This window comes from Elephantulus edwardii, unplaced genomic scaffold, assembly GCF_000299155.1.
Source record: "Elephantulus edwardii isolate Elephantulus edwardi_28Jun2011 unplaced genomic scaffold, EleEdw1.0 scaffold00182, whole genome shotgun sequence".
Taxonomy (NCBI): domain Eukaryota; kingdom Metazoa; phylum Chordata; class Mammalia; order Macroscelidea; family Macroscelididae; genus Elephantulus; species Elephantulus edwardii.
In genome coordinates, this window is record NW_006399932.1 from 1434260 (window position 1) to 1452018 (window position 17759).

General features: G+C 45.0%; 1 protein-coding gene and 1 pseudogene across 1 annotated transcript in view; both read left to right on the forward strand.

Annotated features, from left to right (window-relative positions):
• The first annotated feature begins 206 nt into the window (after positions 1 to 206).
• Positions 207 to 852, forward strand: LOC102858550 (annotated as a pseudogene).
• A 4853-nt stretch (positions 853 to 5705) lies between these two features.
• NFE2L3 (nuclear factor, erythroid 2-like 3) overlaps positions 5706 to 17759 on the forward strand; it is a 46349-nt gene continuing 34295 nt past the window's right edge. The window contains exon 1 of the mRNA XM_006896102.1: positions 5706 to 6266. Within this exon, the coding sequence (XP_006896164.1) occupies positions 5706 to 6266 (561 nt within the window). The remainder of the gene's footprint in view (positions 6267 to 17759) is intronic.

Below are 17759 nucleotides of genomic sequence, written 5' to 3' on the forward strand. Positions count from 1 at the left end.
CAGGAGTCCAAAATGAAGGCTTGCATAGTGGAGTGGATTTTTGGAGAGGGATTGTATAACAACGAAAGAAGTTTTCTTTTACTTTTCAAAGAGAAGAGCAAACTGGGAGGAGGGATTGGCAGGGAGAAAAGTGTAACAATGAATGAGTGGAAATCCCAAGTCTCCATAAACTTTCACTAAAATTAATAATAATAGAATCTAAGCCCACACAGCTAGAGGGGACCATGGCCAACAGCGAGCACACCTTCATTGCCATCAAGCCTGATGGAGTTTAGCCGGGCCTTGTGGGAGATATCATCAAGCTTTTTGAACAGAAGGGATTCCGCCTCATCGCTTTGAAATTCATGCAAGTATCTGAAGACCTTCTCAAGGAACACTACATCGACCTGAAGGTCTGCCTGTTCTATGCTGGCTTGGTGAAGTACATGCACTCATGGACAGTTGTTGCCATGGTCTGGGAGGGGCTGAATGTGGTAAAGACGGGCCGAGTGATGCTTTGGGGAGACTAACCCTGGGACTATTCGAGGGGACTTTTGCATTCAAGTTGGCAGAAACATCATTCACAGCAGCAATTCTGTGGAAAGTGCAGAGAAGGAGATTGGCTTGCGGTTTCACCCCACGGAACTGGAAAACTACAAGAGCTGTGCTCAGGACTGGATCTACAAGTCAGCTGACCACAGAACTGTTCCCATCCCACTACATCCCATGCCACAGGCAGGGGACAGGGCCGTAGCAAACCCAATTAATTCTGGGGACTTTCTTATAACCTGGAGAGTAACACTTGAAGCTGTGAATGTTCCTTGTACAGTGTTAATGTGCTGCCATCACATTAAAATATTTCATTCCAACTAAAAAAAAATATATTAATAGTAATAAAAAAAGAAAAGAAAAGAAAAAAAAGATCCGCACGTCACCCACCTTCCAGTGGTCTAAGACTCTGAAAGCAACTCAAACACGCCCAGAAGAGCATCCCCTAGGTAAACAAGCTTGGCCACTATGCCATCATCGAGTTTCCCCCGACCACTCAGTCAGTCATGAAGAAGATAGAAGATAACAACACGCTTGTATTACTGTGGATGTCAAGACCAACAAGCACCAGATCAAACAAGCTGTAAAGACGCTCTGTTACACTGCTGTGTCTAAGGTCAACACCTCATTAGGCCCAATGGAGAGAAGAAGGCCTATTTCCGAATTGCTCCTGATGCTCTGGATGCTACCAACAAAGTTGGGATAATCTAAAACTGAGTCCAGCTGGCCAATTCTAAATCTCTCTCTTTCACACACACACACACACACACACACACACACACACACACACACGAGACCTTTGCTGAAAGCAAGATCAAAGGTGCTCAGAATGATAGAAGTATCTCATTGATATTTAATCTAGAACTCCATTATGTCCTTTCCACCAGTCTGGACATCACAGAGTTAAACCTGGACTGAGCAGTTTGATAGATTCTGTGATTAATTCCTTTTATAAAGAGTTGAGGGGATACCCTCCCTCCCCTGGTTAATGTTAAAAAGGACTTCTGAATTGCCATTCATACTCCTACCTTCTCAAGGCCCTCAAAAGTTATCTCAATGTAAACCCCTTCAATTTAGGTGGAAAGGCATTCATTCTCTTTGATCACCAACTATGTGTGACAATCTAGAAGATTCTACCCTGAGGAAGACATTACCTCTGTTCACAACAGAGGACTCCTTTTATAAACTATGACATCACTTATGGTGCCTCAATATTTTGACATCTGAGTACATTCTTTCTCTTGTTTCCACAGTTGACATCTACTCTCTCTAATGAAACCGTAGAAAAAGAACCCCATTTCTTATCTAGCCTACAAAACTTCCTGCAGAGTGACAATGTTGTTGTTGTTATGTGCCGTCGAGTCGCTTGCGACTCATAGCGACCCTATGTACAACAGCCCTAAACCCTGCTCTATCCTGTGCCAATCTCATTGCCTCCGACACATCCATCCCCATTACCCCAGTCACCGAATCAATCCACCTCATAGAGGGTCTTCCCATCCTGCGCTGTCCCTCTACTCTACCCAGCATGATGTCCCTCTCCAAAGACCTGTCTCTCCTTGCAACATGTCCAAAGTATGTCAGACAAAGCCCCAGAATCTTTGCCTCCAAGGAGTAGCCTGGTTTAACGCTCTCTAGGATAAATCTGTTTGTTTTCTTGGTACATTCAATACTCTTCTCCAGCACCACAGCTCAAAGGCATCAATTCTCCTTCTATCCTCCCTAGTCATTGTCCAACTCTCTGATGCATAACAAGTGATTGCAAAGACCATGGCCTGTATCAGACTTACCTTAGTCTCCAGAGTGACATCATTGCTCTTCAGTACCCTGGAGAGGTCCCTAACAGCAGACTTTCCCATCGCAATACATTTTTTTATTTCCTGGCTACTGGTGCCAAGAGTGTTGACCATGGAGCCAAGCAGACTAAAGTTGTTAATAATTTCAGTGCCTCAGTAAAAACCTGAATTCAGCAAACATTTACCAAGCCTGGAGCCTGAATCCCCTGCCCAGGGACTAACTGCTGAGGATAAAGCTTCTGTCCCAAATCTTGCTAAGCTGGTGAACAGGGCAACACCAGCTTTTTTTTGCAACCTCTTAACCCCATTGTCAAAAGCCTAGAGCAGAAGTAACGTTAGGTGGCCTACTTCCACTCCTCAGTCACTACTGTGCAAACTGAAACCTTTATCTCACTAGTCCTGGGAGAGAAAAAATGAAGCAGAGGAAGATACCTCCTAAAGCCAGTTTCATGCACTTCTTATACAACCTCCAGGTGGTGACTATCACAGAAGTAGACACACTCATCTCACTCCATCGAGTTTTCTGAGGCTATAAATCGCACAAAAGGAGATTGCTCAGCTTTCTACTTGAGAGCTACTGGTGGATTCTAAATGCCAGAGAGGCAGGGTCTTTGGGTCTTTATGGGCTGGCCATCAGAGCTCCCTAGCAGACCCATATCCTCTAACAATCCCCCAAGTGAGATTTAGCAACACCTCCATTCGAAAGGCTTTGTTTTGCTTGGTATTGTGGAAACACAAAGGGAAATCAAACAAGTTTCCTGGCCTCAAGAATGTTGTTGTTGTTAGGTGTCCTCCAGTTGAGTACTATCCATAGCAACTCTATAAACAATAGATCTGAAACCTGGCCTATCCTGTGCAATCCTCACCCTTCCTGACAAACTAGAGCCCATTGCAGCAGTCTCTGTGTCAATCCACCTGGTTAAGGGTCTTCCTTTCTTTCCTGGACCCTTCACCTTTCCAAGCATAGATGTTCCTTTCCAAGGAATAGCCTTTCAAGTATGTGAGACAAACTTCAACATCTTTGCCTTCAAGGCAAACGCTGGTTACGGTTTCTTCAAGACATATTTGTTTGTTCTTTAGACAATCCATGGATTATTCAGTATTTTTATCCAACACCACAGCTCAAAGGCATCCATTCTTCTGCCATCCAGCTCTCAGATGTACAACAACTGACTGGAAAGAACACAGCCTGAATCAGATGCACCTTAGTCCTCAAACTGACATTAGTGCTCCTCAATAATTCAGAGCGGTCCCTGACTGCAGACTTCCAAGGGGCAAATCAGACTATTCTCAACTTCAACACAAGGTAGAATGCTCCAAGTGTTGCACTGTTGGCATATGAACACTGTGGGAGAAGAACTAGAAGAGAGATTAATTTCAACTAATGACAATTCATAACCTGAAGTTTTGGGATAGACATTGGAGGATGGGTAATGCAATCTAAGAGCTGTAACCAAAAGGATTTACAAGCATTATCTCTTTTGACAGATAGAGAGAGATCCCTTGGCCCAGTGGACAGAAAGCGACGCTACCAAGCATAAGGTGGGTGACTTAATCCACGGTCCTCAGGCCTGTCTTTCATTATTTTTGTTCAGACATTCCTCTAGGTCGTATAGCCCTGGTGTACAAGCTGCCGTACAGCAGCAACTTGCTTGCTGTGAGGTTGAACACTGTGACACTGATGTGTCAAATGTGTTAATGGTTGGTTACCCAATGAGGACAGTGTGGGCTGGAGCTCCCCGATTAAAACAAGCTTGGAAGGAGGAGTGGCATCCACTTCCTTAATAGCTTGCCTCCGGAAACCCTATGAACCTGAAGAAAGGATAAAAGACACCCAAGCATTGAGGACTCTCCTTCATAGGGTCACTATGAGTCGCCTGTGACTTGAGGGCACTTAGCATCCACAACACACCTTTTTTGACTACCAAATGAGACTGGATTGTGGAGGAGGTGCATTTTACAATGCAGCAACTGAGGTGTAAGTCAGAGTACCCACAGAGAAAGAGAATGATCTGTTCAATCTCTTTCTTTCATTTCTGTCAAGTCAGAACTGACCTACAGTTGTCCCATCCAGTGGGTTCTCAGAGGTTGTGAATCACATGGGATGAGATTGCCTATCTTTCTCCTCCAGAGTAGCTGGTGGATTTAGCCACCTGCCTTTGAGCTGGCAGTGAACTTCCTATCCAGTAGGCCACCAGAGTTCCCAGTCTAACACTTAGGTTGGTAAATGGTTAAAGGGATAATTTAAAGTCACCCAGGGTAACCCCAAAGCTGCTGCTCTTAAAACACAAACCAAATAACCAAGTCTGTTGCCATCTAGTCAATTCCAACTTTTGGTGAACTCATGTGGTATGGAGAGGAACTACACCTTAAGGTTTTCTGATCTGTAATCTCAGGCAGATCTGAATCTTTAGGTTGATGGCTAATCACCACCCAGGGAACTTTTGGTTTCGTAATTCATTTAAGGAGCAAAAGAGACTGTGCGAGAATGCCTGGGGCCTCTCATGGACACAGGGAGACATCTATAAGGCTGGCACAGGGCCTGGTGGGAGAATGGGAAGCTGTTGGTCCCAATGACTGCTGTGGAGTCTACATTTCAGACTCTGGTCTTCACATATCTTTCATCTGACCTTACTGAGTCCTTACTGAGTTCATGTCCTATCTGCTCCTTGTTACAGATAAGGAAACTAACATACTTAAAGGTTAAGAAACTCATTCAAGGTCATACAACAGGCTGGGATCTGAATGGAAGGCAAGCAGCTCTTGAATTCACTGTTACTTATGTGAGTGAAAATTCTTTGCAAGCTGCCTGGTGCCTTGCAGCTGCCCATTTCCTTTACCCCCAGTCCCCATAGCTAACCCCTCACACCCATTCTTCCAAGGCCACTGGGTTACCAGCAGCCACTCCAGGACCAGAAAACTCCAGCTCCCAGAAAGCTTTGTGTTCCTCCTCCCCTCCTCCGCAACCCTTTCTCGCATAAAGAACTTCGGAGCAGCAAGCCCCGCCCTGCGCGGCCCCGCCTACGGGCGCTGGCCAGGGAGGCCGTGGGCGTGTTCCCGGCGGCTGCTCTCGCGGCTCGGGGCGGGGCTTGGTTGAGGCGCGGGGCGGTGCACGGGCGGTCGGGCTCCGCGCGCAGGTGACTCCTCCTCCGCGCTCTCGTCCCGGCTGAGCCTGGCTCGGAGCCGCTGCGGTGGGAACGCCTTTGTGCCCGGCTCGCGGAGTCTGCGACGACCGCTGTGCGCCCCGCTCCATCGTGGGGTTCGCTTTCTCTTCCGGGCAGGTGTCGGTGGAGCACGGAGTCCGGTCGTGCCTACCCCGCGGCCGCGGAGCCAGGACCCGCTGGCGCCGAGCAGGGGGCGTCCCCAGGCGCGCGGCGGGAGATGAAGTACCTGAAGCCCTGGTGGTCGGACGGCGGGGGCCTCCTGCACCTGATCGTCCTTCTGAGCTTGGCGGAGTTGCGAGTGGACCTGGACCTGCTGCTCCCGTCGCCAGCTCTGCTCCGGGATGATCTGCCCCTGGGCTGCCCGGCGAGCTCCGCCTACGCGCTCGGTCCCTTCTCGACCTCCAGAGGCTGGGGGGGCTCGGGCCAGCTGCACCCCAAGGCCCGAGAGTCAGACCCCACGGCGCTGCTTGAGGGCCACCTGCTCAGGGAGGTGTGCGCGCTTGGGGTCCCTTTCATACCCCGTACCCGAGTGGATGCGTGGCTAGTACACAGCGTGGCAGCCGGGGACGCCGACGGGGCGCACGGGCTCCTCGGCGCTGCTGCCGCCGCCTCGTCGGCAGGAGTTGGCGCCAGTGTGGACGACGGCAGCCAGGCGGCCCCAGGGGGCGGCGGGGACCCGCGTGAGGCTCTCACTGACCCCTTGATCGCTGGGGACGAAGAGAAGGCACCAGCAGAACCGACGGCTGAAGTACCAGACGCTGGGGGACGCGCGAGCGAGGTAACCGGATCGGGGACGCGGCGTCTTCCCCTGCGCTACTAGATGAACGGGCCAGGAGCCCTAGGATTGAGGGGGACCTAGGCAGGGCTACATCCGCGTTCGCCTTTCATGGTTAGGTCCTTGTTTGGCTACGGTCTCGGACTATTAATGTTCTGTTGGTGAATCTGGAGACAGTTTTTGGGTTCTTGAAAAAAAGAGGGTGAAACCATTCATTCGCTTACAGAGAAAACTTTGTGTTTTGACGACTCTGGAGGGTAGTTGGAAGTGGGGACGGGAAAGGGTGGTGGGATTTGCCCTCCGCCCTCATTCAGTACCTATATATACTTGAGATGTCCCTGGCCTTGTGCCCAAACTTGAATACACGTTGCTTTTGAAATCCATGTGCCTGAGATAGCTATGACCATGGCCCTGTTTTAATCCAAATACTGTTCATTTTGCCACTTCCTTGGATTTAGGCACTTTGGTCAGTGCCCATTCCCAGGCCAGCTGACAAATGGTGTGGCTCTGATCTAACCAGCCCCCTGCGCCTCCCTCCTGGCTCTTGTGCAACCCCTTATTAGCATAAAGAAAGAGGTACTTTTACAGTCACCTGGTGACTAACAAGTTCCCTTTGATTTATGTGTTCAATGTGTCATTTACCTTCCTTACTAAACAGAGTTGTCCAGAATTTTTTGACTGAAGTATCTGGTGTTCCCAATGACCCAAACGAAGCAAAGGATATTTACACTAATGCTGGCCACAAAATTACCCACCTTATCCAAAGTTCCTTCTAAAGAGTCTGTTGAATTCTTTCTTGGCTCAAACCTTAGTGTTAGCAATTGGTATTGATCAGCAAGTACTCCATAGCTTTTGTTTTTGTAGAGTGCAGTCTTATGCAAAACGGGGATTGGGGCAAACCAGGTTTGCTCACTGCTCCTCAGAATTGCCCTGTTTGTGTAGGCAGTTGCCAGACGGACTCCTCCACGCTGAAGGGTCACTGTGTCGAAGTGCTCCGTGATTTACTGTTAAGGCTGATGGGACCCTTTTCTCTTCCTGGGGCTGGAGCTAATGGGGAGATGATACTGGTAGTTTAGACGGGTTTCTGGCAGTTCAGAACAAACTGCAAAAGGCGCTTTTCCCACTCACTCAGCTCCAACTCCAAGAGGTCTGTCCCTCCAGAGCCTGCTAGTGAATTGCTGTTGTTAAGCCCTGTCTGTCAGCTTAACAACTCACAGGGATCCCATAAACACGGGCCTGAGCCTTGCCATGTTGAGCACTATCACCATGACCTCTGTCATGACAAAGCCCACTGTGGTACAGTCCTTGTGTGAATCTATCTCTCTGAGAGGCTTCCCCTCCTTCACTGACATGTTTACCTTTCCCAGCATGACGTTTCTCTCCAAGGACTTGTTTCTCTTGAAAATATGTCCAATGTAAGTGAGATAAAGTTTCACCATCCTTGCTTCTAAGGAACATTCTGGTTGTCCTTCATTCAGTTTGCTTGTTTGTTCTTTTTGATATCTATAGTATATTCAATGCTCTTCACCAATACCACAATTCAAAGCATATGTACATTTTTTTCCATGCCTGGTTCTGTATTGTATCAGGTGGAAATCTAGTGCTTGGTACTGGATCAAATGGCACCTTGTCCCTATCTTGGCTGAATGTCATTAGCTTATAAATGCACAAGAGTGTGGTAGGATAGGAGGGAGGCTTTCTGAGGACTTCCTTCAGCATCATCTTGTGGGTTGGGTACCTTTTAGAGAGGTAGGCCTGTCTTGGAAGAAGGCCAGGGACTTCACACCCAGCCAGACCTCTTTAGTGGCCTTGAGTCTAGTTTTCTGAGGTGTCATTCATGTAAGGCCATTCTCCCTAGCTGGCTTGTGTGGGCCTGCAGGACCATATTACTAATTAGCTGTTTCCTGAGCTGGGATAGTTCATTCATTCAGTCAAAGACAGATAAGAGGTCAAGGACCTTAGAGTTTTCAAACCTAGTTCACCTTTGTCATTAACACCTTTTATACCAGTGTTGTGACATACACAACCAGGTGTCCTTAGATCCAATTTGTTCTTAAGGAAATTGGAGGACTTGATTAAACCCACATGGATAATCCGTGCCAAAGTGGCACTGGAACCTGAGTAGACGCCCAGCCTGATGCATTAATTAAGTACCTGATGCCTCAGTCAACACTCTTGGCACCAGCAGTCTGGAAATCAAAAGATGAATTGCACTGGGAAAATCTGTTGTCAGGGCCCTCTCCAGAGTATTGAGAGCAATGATGTCATTCTAGAAACTAAAGTGTGCCTGATCCAGGCCATGGTCTTCTGATGCTATGCATCTGAGAGCTTGACAATGACTAAGGATGACTGAAGAACTGATGACTTTGAGTTGTGGTTCTGGATAAGAGTATTGAACATACCAAAACAACTATGAGATACCATCTCACCCCAGTCAGAATAGCAAAATTTAATAGAACAGCAAGCAAAAAATGCTGGCGAGGTTGTGGAGAACCTGGAACCCTTATTCACTGTTGGTGGGAGTGTAAAATGGTGCAACTACTGTGGAAAGCGGTGTGGCGCTTTCTCAAAAAGTTGCAAATAGAGATATCATTTGACCCAGCAATTCCACTATTGGGAATATACCCCAAAGAGACCATAACTGACATCTAAACAGATATATGCACACCCATGTTTGTCACAGCTTTGTTCACAATAGCAAGGAGTTGGAAACAACCTAAATGCCCATCAATAAATAGATGGATAGAGCAGCTGTGGTATATTCACACAATGGAATACTATGCTGCATTGAAAAACAAGGAACTCATGCAATATTATTAAAAATGGGTGACTCTGGAGGACATAATGCTGGGTGAAGTATCTCAGTTACAAAAGGACAAATACTGCATAGTGCCACTGTTATAAAGCAGGACTGACCTCGGGGTTGAGGGAGACTGAGAAAGATGGGTTCAGTAATGTATACTGCATTGAAACAGATGAGGGAGAAAACTGTTTAAAAGGGATATGTTATTAGGTATTTTTGTCATGACAGGAGTCCAGAGCGAAGGCTGCATAGTGGAGTGGACCTGGGGGGGAGGGTTTGTGAAACAATGAAAGAATTTTTCTTTTACTTTTCCAAGAGGGCAGTGTACTAGTTGGGAGGGTTGGAAGGGGAGAAAAGTGCAACAATGAGTGAATGGAAAGTTAAAAAAAAAAAAGAGTGTTGAACATACCTGGACCACCAAAAGAACAAATAGGTCTGTCTTGGAGAGGGTGAAACCAAATTTCTCCTTGGAGGCTAGGATTTTGAAGCTCTGTCTCACATATTTTGGACACATGGCCAAGAGGGACCAGTCCTTGGAGAAGGACATCATGCTCAGAAGGGTAGAGGGACAGCAAAGAAGAGGAAGGCCTCGGATGAGATGGATTAACACAGTAACAAAGTAATGGGGCTTGGTGTGTCAGAGTCAGTGAGACTGGCTCAGGACAGGCTTCAGAGCTGCTGTACACAGGGTCACTGTGAGTTGCAGGTGACTTGAGAGTACATAACAAAAACACTGTACTTGGGTTACTCTAGACAACCAGTTAGCATAGGGTGAGAATGTGACACACACATCGCCATCCTAGCAATCTTCTGGCCCCAGGACTACTGTATTCCAATGCTGGATTTATGCTTTTGTGCCCTCCCCCCTCCCTTCATTGTGAACATAAAATGTATCATTTTAACCATTCTTAAGTGTACATTCAGTGCCATTAATTATACAACCATCAACTCAAAAGCACTAACTTCCCACTCATCAACTCCCCTCTTGACTCTATATTTTGTCTGTGTCATTTGCCTATTCCAGTTTTTATATAAGTAGGATCATTCCATATTTGCCTTTTCCTGTCTAACTTCTTTCACTTAGGGACCTTTGGTGGTGTAGTCTGTAGGGAGTTGTGCTGCTAACACAAAGGATCTGCCTCTAGCGGTTCAGATCCACCAGTCACTCCTCAGCAGAAAGATGGGCAGTCAATCTCCCATGCTATTTACAGCCTCCAAAACCTGCTGGAGAATCAGCTTCTAAGTCAGCTCCAACAGCAGCAGTGAAAGTGAGTTGGTACTCTATTTGCTGAGCATGGTATTTTTGATGTTCATCCACAGATCTTCATTCCTTTTTACAGCTGAATAATATTTCGTTGTGCATATATGCTGCATTGTATTTATCCATTCATATTTTGATGGCCATTTTGGTTTTTTCCAGTGCGTTGACTTAAAAGCAGATGGTACTATTCATAAGGGTAAAGTTTCATTTTGATACCACAGCTCTGAGAGAAAATGGACTGAGAAAAATAGTCTTTGCAGTCAGCCAGACTGGAGTAGAGAGCACCACTTGAATGGGTCTTTAATTACTCCAGGGTCTTTACATGTCAAGTGGCAAAGTAATGCTTACTTGAGAGGGGTATTGTGCTGATCAGATGGCAGCAATATGAGTGAAGTGCCAACACTCTGCCTCTTACTTACTCTAAAGTATAATCATGTATTAATTGAAAAGACTTAACACAGTATTTGATTGCTCTGTGATTTAGCATTTTGCAAATTGAAGAAATACTTTCTTATGCAAGAGGAAACCACTTTCTGGAAATGAAGGTTTCACAGAGGTATAAATAACTTTTAAAGTTATTTAAATCAGGATTGTTTACTCAGGATTGGAGAAAAACTTATCAACAACCTGTGTTATGCAGATGACACAGCCTTGCTTGGTGAAACTGAGGAGGACCTGAAGCCTTTGCTACAGAAGGTAAAGGACTATTGTCTTTAACGTGGATTTAAGCTCAACATAAAAAAAAACCCCAAAGATTCTCACCACTGGACCAATTGGCAGCACCATGATAGATGGACAAGAGATTGAGGTTCTTAAAAATTTCAGCTTGCTCAGTTCCACAATTTCTTGGCACCAGCAGTGAGGAAATCTAAAGGCAAATTGCATTAGAAAAAATTTGGTGTTAGGGACCTCTCCAGAATGCTAAAGAGTAGTGATGTCAGTCTAGAGAGTACGATGCACCTGATCCAAGCCATGATCTATGCAATTACTTGCTATGCATTAGAATGCTGGACAGTGACTAAGGATGACAGAAGAATCAGTCCTTTTGGGTTGTGGTGCTAGAGAAGAGTATTGAACATACCATGGATGGCCAAGAGAATAAGCAGATCTATCATGGATGGCCAAGAGAATAAGCAGATCTTTCCTGAAGAGAGTAAAACCAAGCTGCTCCCTGGTGGCAAGACATTTTGAAGCTCTTATATACTTTGGGCATGTTGTCAGGAGGTTTCAGTCCTTGTAGAGGACATCATGCTTGGAAGAATGGAGGGACAGTGCAGGAGAGGAAGACCCTAGGTGAGATGGATTGACTCAGTAGCTTAGGTAGTGGGGATATGTCTATTGGAGACAGTAAGATTGACTTAGGATAGGGCAGGGTTCAGAGCTATTATGCATTGGGTCACTGAGTCACAGGCTTAAAGAATACACATTTCCAAACTAATGAAAAATTTAATGGCTGCAGAGTTAGCTTTAAAGTGTTATCTTCAGTGAAGATTAGGTCTTCCACCCACCTACAGTCCTCAGGCTTTAGATATTTAAAGAAGGTCAAATCATTTTTTATGTAATCACAGGCTAGTGACAGGTTAATGATTTTGTTGTGGCCTCTGCTTTTTGCCATTGCAGTGCAGCTTCTTGCCTCTAGAGGCATCTGCTTTTTGAATGAAAAGTGGAATTGTCAGTTTAGGACGAGGAGAGCAGGAATGGAAACTCCTAGAGGATTCATTTTACATCAGGAGTTTAAGTTTGTGGATAAGAAAAGGTCTCTTGAAATAAAAGTAAAATGTCTCTTTTAAACATAAATTTGATCCCATGCTTTTTCTCCCCATCCTCAAGCCAGCCACTTTAATTTGTCCCCTCCGAAGTCCATTCCCATTTTGCTTGTCCATTCTGTCTATAGCTGGACTTGAAAGAAAAAGGAGCCAGGCCGCTTGGTGTTCCATCCCTGCCTCTTAGAACTGTGTGCCCCAGACAAGTTTCCTAACTTCTCTGTGCCTCATTCTCCTTACTTCAGAAATAATCAGTGTCCACCTCAAGGTTGGTGGGAGAATTACACACTGTATTCCACGGAAAAAGCTTCCTCTTTGGACATGTGCCGCACACTTTTTAAATTGATGACCGCGCTTAGAAACACATTTGCAGTCATTTGGGGCAACATGCTAAGAAACATATGTAGCTCTGTTAACTTCTGAGAGAGGAAATATCCATAGGAGCATCATAGTTTCTCATTTTGCTTCTTAACATGTAACTCCAGTGGTTTACTTTGAAATTGGGAGAGATTCTTCCCATTTTTATCATTTTTGCACATGTGCAGAAATATTTTGGTGTAGGGGATTTTCCAAATATCAAAACCAAGACTGCTTTGGTTTCACTTTTTAGTGGGACTCATCTGGATCTGAAAACAGAACCCGGAATTCCCCATAGCAGACGGGCTTCCTTCATAGCTACCCCATTCCCTTACAACCAAAGGAGTGGTGTTCAGAGCAGTGCACAGGCCAAACAAAGACATGCGCAGTGTGCAGAGTTGGATGTGCAAATGCATTGGATGATGGGGTGACTAAACAGCCGACATCAGTGTTTCACAGGGTGGTTACCACTTGGAGACCCCCAGGGCATGTGGCCATCTCGTGGTTTCATGCCCTATGACAGGGACCCTCTGCTGGCTCGGCGTCAGCAGGGCCTCTTGGCATAGTGTCTATTGGAGTGAACGTGGACACTATTAATGCCTACTTCCAGAAGGTAAGGTAATAGAAAGTGAATGTTTGGTTTTTGAAGTGAAAATTGTTTTACTGTTTCAAAAATCAAACTAATTGTTCATAAAGTCGCTGTGAGTTGTAATCAACTCTATGGCATATAATAATGACAACAACCACCACCTCCTTCCTTGCAGTATGGTCTGCTGACTCATTAAGGGTGGATCCAAAAACAGAAATACCAGATTAACAAATAAACAACATAGGCATCTCAGGGAAATGTAAAAACATTTATCCTGTCACATTTAAAAAGAACTAGAGAGGGAGAGGCTGGAAGCCGAGGGATGTGGATGTGCTCGGGGGCGGGGGGAATTAATCATTGGGTTGTATAATTTGATGCGTGGGGGTGAGGGAAATTGAAAGAATTTGTTTGAATTTGTATTCGAATTTTGTAAATAAACTAGTAGAGAAAAAAAAAATCAAAAGAACTAGACAAGCGACAGATTGCCTACCAACTTCAGTGTAAAAATCTCAATATAGAAATAAAAAATTTTTTCCCTCTTAAAAAATAATTCAAAGCTGGTCCCTAATGCATTTGGAGATAAGTGACATTTCAGACACCTGCCTGTTTGTAACTCACAGCTCTGATATGGAAAAAGTCCTCATTATATGAATGTTTTAGTACAGTGAAGTTTCAGAATAGGTTTTTCATTTTGCTTCCTAAAGGACATTGCAAAGGTACACTTAGGACCTTGCTGTGGGATGGGGAAAGTGGCACAAATCACCCTCTCTCTCCTGGCAGCTATTAAACTTACTTAGAAGGTAAGTGCCAACCTTAAAAGCAAAGTCATTTTATGCTTTTGGAAGCAGCTGATGTATGTGTAGATCTGTTTGCAGTGGGATTTGGCATGTGATCATGAATAAGTGTAGAGTTTGCTGGCTTTGGGCTGGCTCACCCTTGAGAACTGTAGTTCAAACCACTTGTTTCTGCTCAGACCTTTTCCTTGGCTGCTAGGTCACCAGAATGTCATCTCTGCTGGGACTCTCTCATCATTCTCCTTTCCATTTTCCCTTCTTAACTCAGACAGTGAGAAGTCAGACTTGGTCCTGAAAATATAGGTCCCAGGCTTCTTGTCAGCAGAAGGAAGGCTGAGTGTTCATGTGTACAGATGTTGGAGTCAGACGCCCTGGGTTAGACCTCCACTTCACGGTGGACTGGTTGTGTGCTCCAACGCACACTTTTTAACCCTTCTGAGACTTGGTCCTGTGGAATGGGACAGTATCTTAGGGAGTTGTCATGAGGAATACATCGCATATCAAGATCAGCATAGTTGTACATGGTGAGACTTTAATAATGTTGTTGTTCTGCACCATCGAGTCAGAAGCACCTCATAACTGACCCACCGGTGGGTTTTCAGAGACAGTAAATCCCCGAGGTCGAAATCACCCATCTTTCTCTTGGATTTGAACCGTGTACCTTTGTCAGCACAGCTCTTTATCACTAGCCACCAGAGCTCCTATGATGTTAGATACTATTAATATTATTCATTTAACAAAGGCCAGTAATGCCCTCTCCATGATTTACACTGCACTTTGTAACATCTCTCTCCTCTGGGACTTCGCATTCTCTCCTTTGAACTGTAGTTGTGTCTTGAGTGTGGAAACTGGATCTTAGTTTTAACCTGCAAGTGGTTATCTACGACAAAGCTATGAAAGCAGGCCAGTTCTGTCAATGTCTGCTGAACACTCATAATCTATGACTCTGTGCTGTACTTGTAGAACCCCCGGGACACTAAGAGTCTTGAGTCCTTCAAGGCCAGAGTTCCTCATCTGACCAACTGGAAAGTAGGTCAGATTTGAAAGCCTGAGGGCCATCTGGCCAGTTAATGCCAACTATTTTGAGTGGAAGGAGGCAGTGAAAAGCAGACTTTCAGGTTGGCATTATAATTAATCAGGTGGCGAAACTTGGGATTGCCTAAAGTTATATAGCAAGTTAGTGACCTTGCTCCAAATAGAATAGGTCGCTGTTGTTAAGCACTGAGTAAACCATTCCTCCGCCCACTGCAAAACTTCAAACGTAAAAACAAGCTGCTTCTATTCCTGGCAGCCTTCTGTTAGGAATTATTTATTCTCAAAATCCATTTATAAGGTATCTATCCGAGTTAATATTCACATACCGCTTGGGCAGCTGGAACATCCTGAGGCTCAGGTATATACACCTGGCTTGTGGCTTGTGGAGATGCAGGTGATGTTTGGCAGAGCATGAACAGTGGCCTAACCTCTTTGTTCCAATCTGTGTCTGGGTTCCCCTGTGAAACAGAACTTTTAAAACGAATGAGTGGAACAATAAAAATGTCTGTGAACTGTGCATGTGTATACACTGAATATATGTCTGTGCACTGTGTGTATTCATGCACACATATAATTGTACATATAGAAAATGTCAGTAAGTTTCTCTTGACACCCTGTCTGTCGGAGTTGAACTGTCTCAAAGCATTTCTTGGGCTGTAATCTTTATGGGAACAGATCCAGTGACCTTTTTTTCCCCCTTTTCTGATGATCTTTTTTCATTAGCAGATTAACCATTGTGTTACCAGTGTTCCTTATAGATATTAGCACGTTGCTGCACACTTTTAAATTGACGACCGTGCTTAGAAACACTTTTTTTTTGCTATAGCCGTCATTTGCGGCAACACTTTAAGAGATTTCTATCAGGAGTTGGCTCAGGAGATGTGGGGCTTGACAAGTTTGAAATCTGTAGGGCAGTCTGGGAAATGCTTAGAGCAAGCTTCCACCCCATCCAAGTGCCAGCTTTTTCTAGGCAATCCCTAGGAGGCTTGTCTTCCAAGTTGGTCAAAGGCCTGGGGAATTCTTGTGAAAATTAAACAACACTGTGTTAAAGGCCAAGTACTGTGGTGTGGCCAGCAGGCTCATGGTAACCATGTGCACAACTGGATGTGTGACTCACAGGGTTTTCATTGGCTGAGTTTTTGAAGTAAATTGCCCAGCTTTTCCCCTTAGTCTCTCTTGTTAGTGTCTTTGTTGTTTAGAATCACAACATACAGGCTTCCACTTGTAGGCTGGTGGTGGCTGCACATGAAGTGTGTTGGCCAGCAATTGAGACTCAGTCTCCAGGATGGAAGGTGAAATTCTCCCTCTTAACCACAAAAAGCCCGTGTGATGTTATGTGTACCATTGAGTTGGAACCAACCCGCAGCAGACTCTCCAGTGCGTTTTCAGAAACAGTGAATTGCACGGCAGAGATTGCCCATCTTTCTTCTGTGGAGCAAGGTGGATTTGAACTACATGCTTTTGGACTGGCAGTGCAATTCCTTTTCATTAAGCCGCCAGGGCTCCCCATAAAATACCTTGTGGTTTCTAGCATGTAGTATATATTTATTCAGGACGTGATTTGCCCTTCTTGCTCTTGGGCCAAGGGTAGAATCTGCAATAACTCAGTTCCTTTCCTGTGTAAGAAATGACCAAAGACTCCTAGGTAGTTTGCTGTGAATTTCTTGGACATAAAGGTTCCTACCCTCTCCAAGGAGGAAGAAAATCTCACTGGATATAATTAGAAAAGCTGTGATGTTCCATGCTGATGGGATCAGTCGATTCTTTGAGCCTGAGGGAAGAACATAGTCAACAGCCTCAAACATCTGAAGAACTATTCTGTGAGGAACTGTTGGACTTGTTGAGGAGGCAGAACCCCACTAAAACATGGCTTAAGGAAGAACTAACCTCAGCCTTTATAATATTGACTGTGATTTGAGTTAAAGTTTACAAAGCAAATTCATTTTCCAGCCACCCATTCTTACTCAGCCTTTCTGTAGAGCATGACTCTTGACAGTGGCTGTGCATCAGCTGTGGTGCTTGTTAACATGCAGCTCGCCAGGCTGATTGACCTACATTTGCAGAATTCCCTCTCTGGGATGGTCCTTGGGAGTCTTGTGCCAGGGGGCTTCTCAAGTCCACCTGAGATGCTGGGCCAGAGACCCTTTCTTCATGAATTTAAAGCCCAGAAGAGCTAGAGGACTGACCAAGATGACATAGTTTATCAGCAGGACTAAGATCAATGCCGTGGCAGGTATTACAAAGTAGGATCCAACTTTCTGTAACCCTTTCTCTACTATCTGGACTGGATAATGGACAACTAGCTTGTAAAGCACATAGTTAACATTTGTACCTAAGTTCAGGAGCTGAGCAGAACATTTCAGAAGGCAGCTTGGGAAGACAAAGTAAAGTATTATAATGAAATGTGCAAAAAGCGGCGGTCAGAAAATCAAAAGGGATGAACTCTCTCATCAAGTCTTAAGCTGAAGGAACTGAAGAACAGGTTTAAGTCTCAAATTGCAATACTTAAGGATGCTGGGGGCAAAATGTTGAATGACCCAGGAAGCATCAAAAGAAGATGGGAGGAGTATACAGAGGTACTATACCAAAAAGAATTGGCTGACAGAAGATTTTAATGGAAAAACATATGATCAAGAGGCAATGCGATGAAGGAGGAAGTTCAAGCTGCTCTGAAAGAACTGGCAAAAAACAAGGCCCCAGGAACTGATGGATTACCAAATGACGTATTTCAGCAAACCAATGCTGCCATGAATGTGCTCACCAGGTTGTGCCAAGAAATCTGAAGGACAACTACATGGCCAAATGACTAGAAGAGATCTATATTTATTCTCATTCCAAAAAAGGGTGACCCAACAGAGTATGGACATTATTGAACAATATGTGGATGACACAAC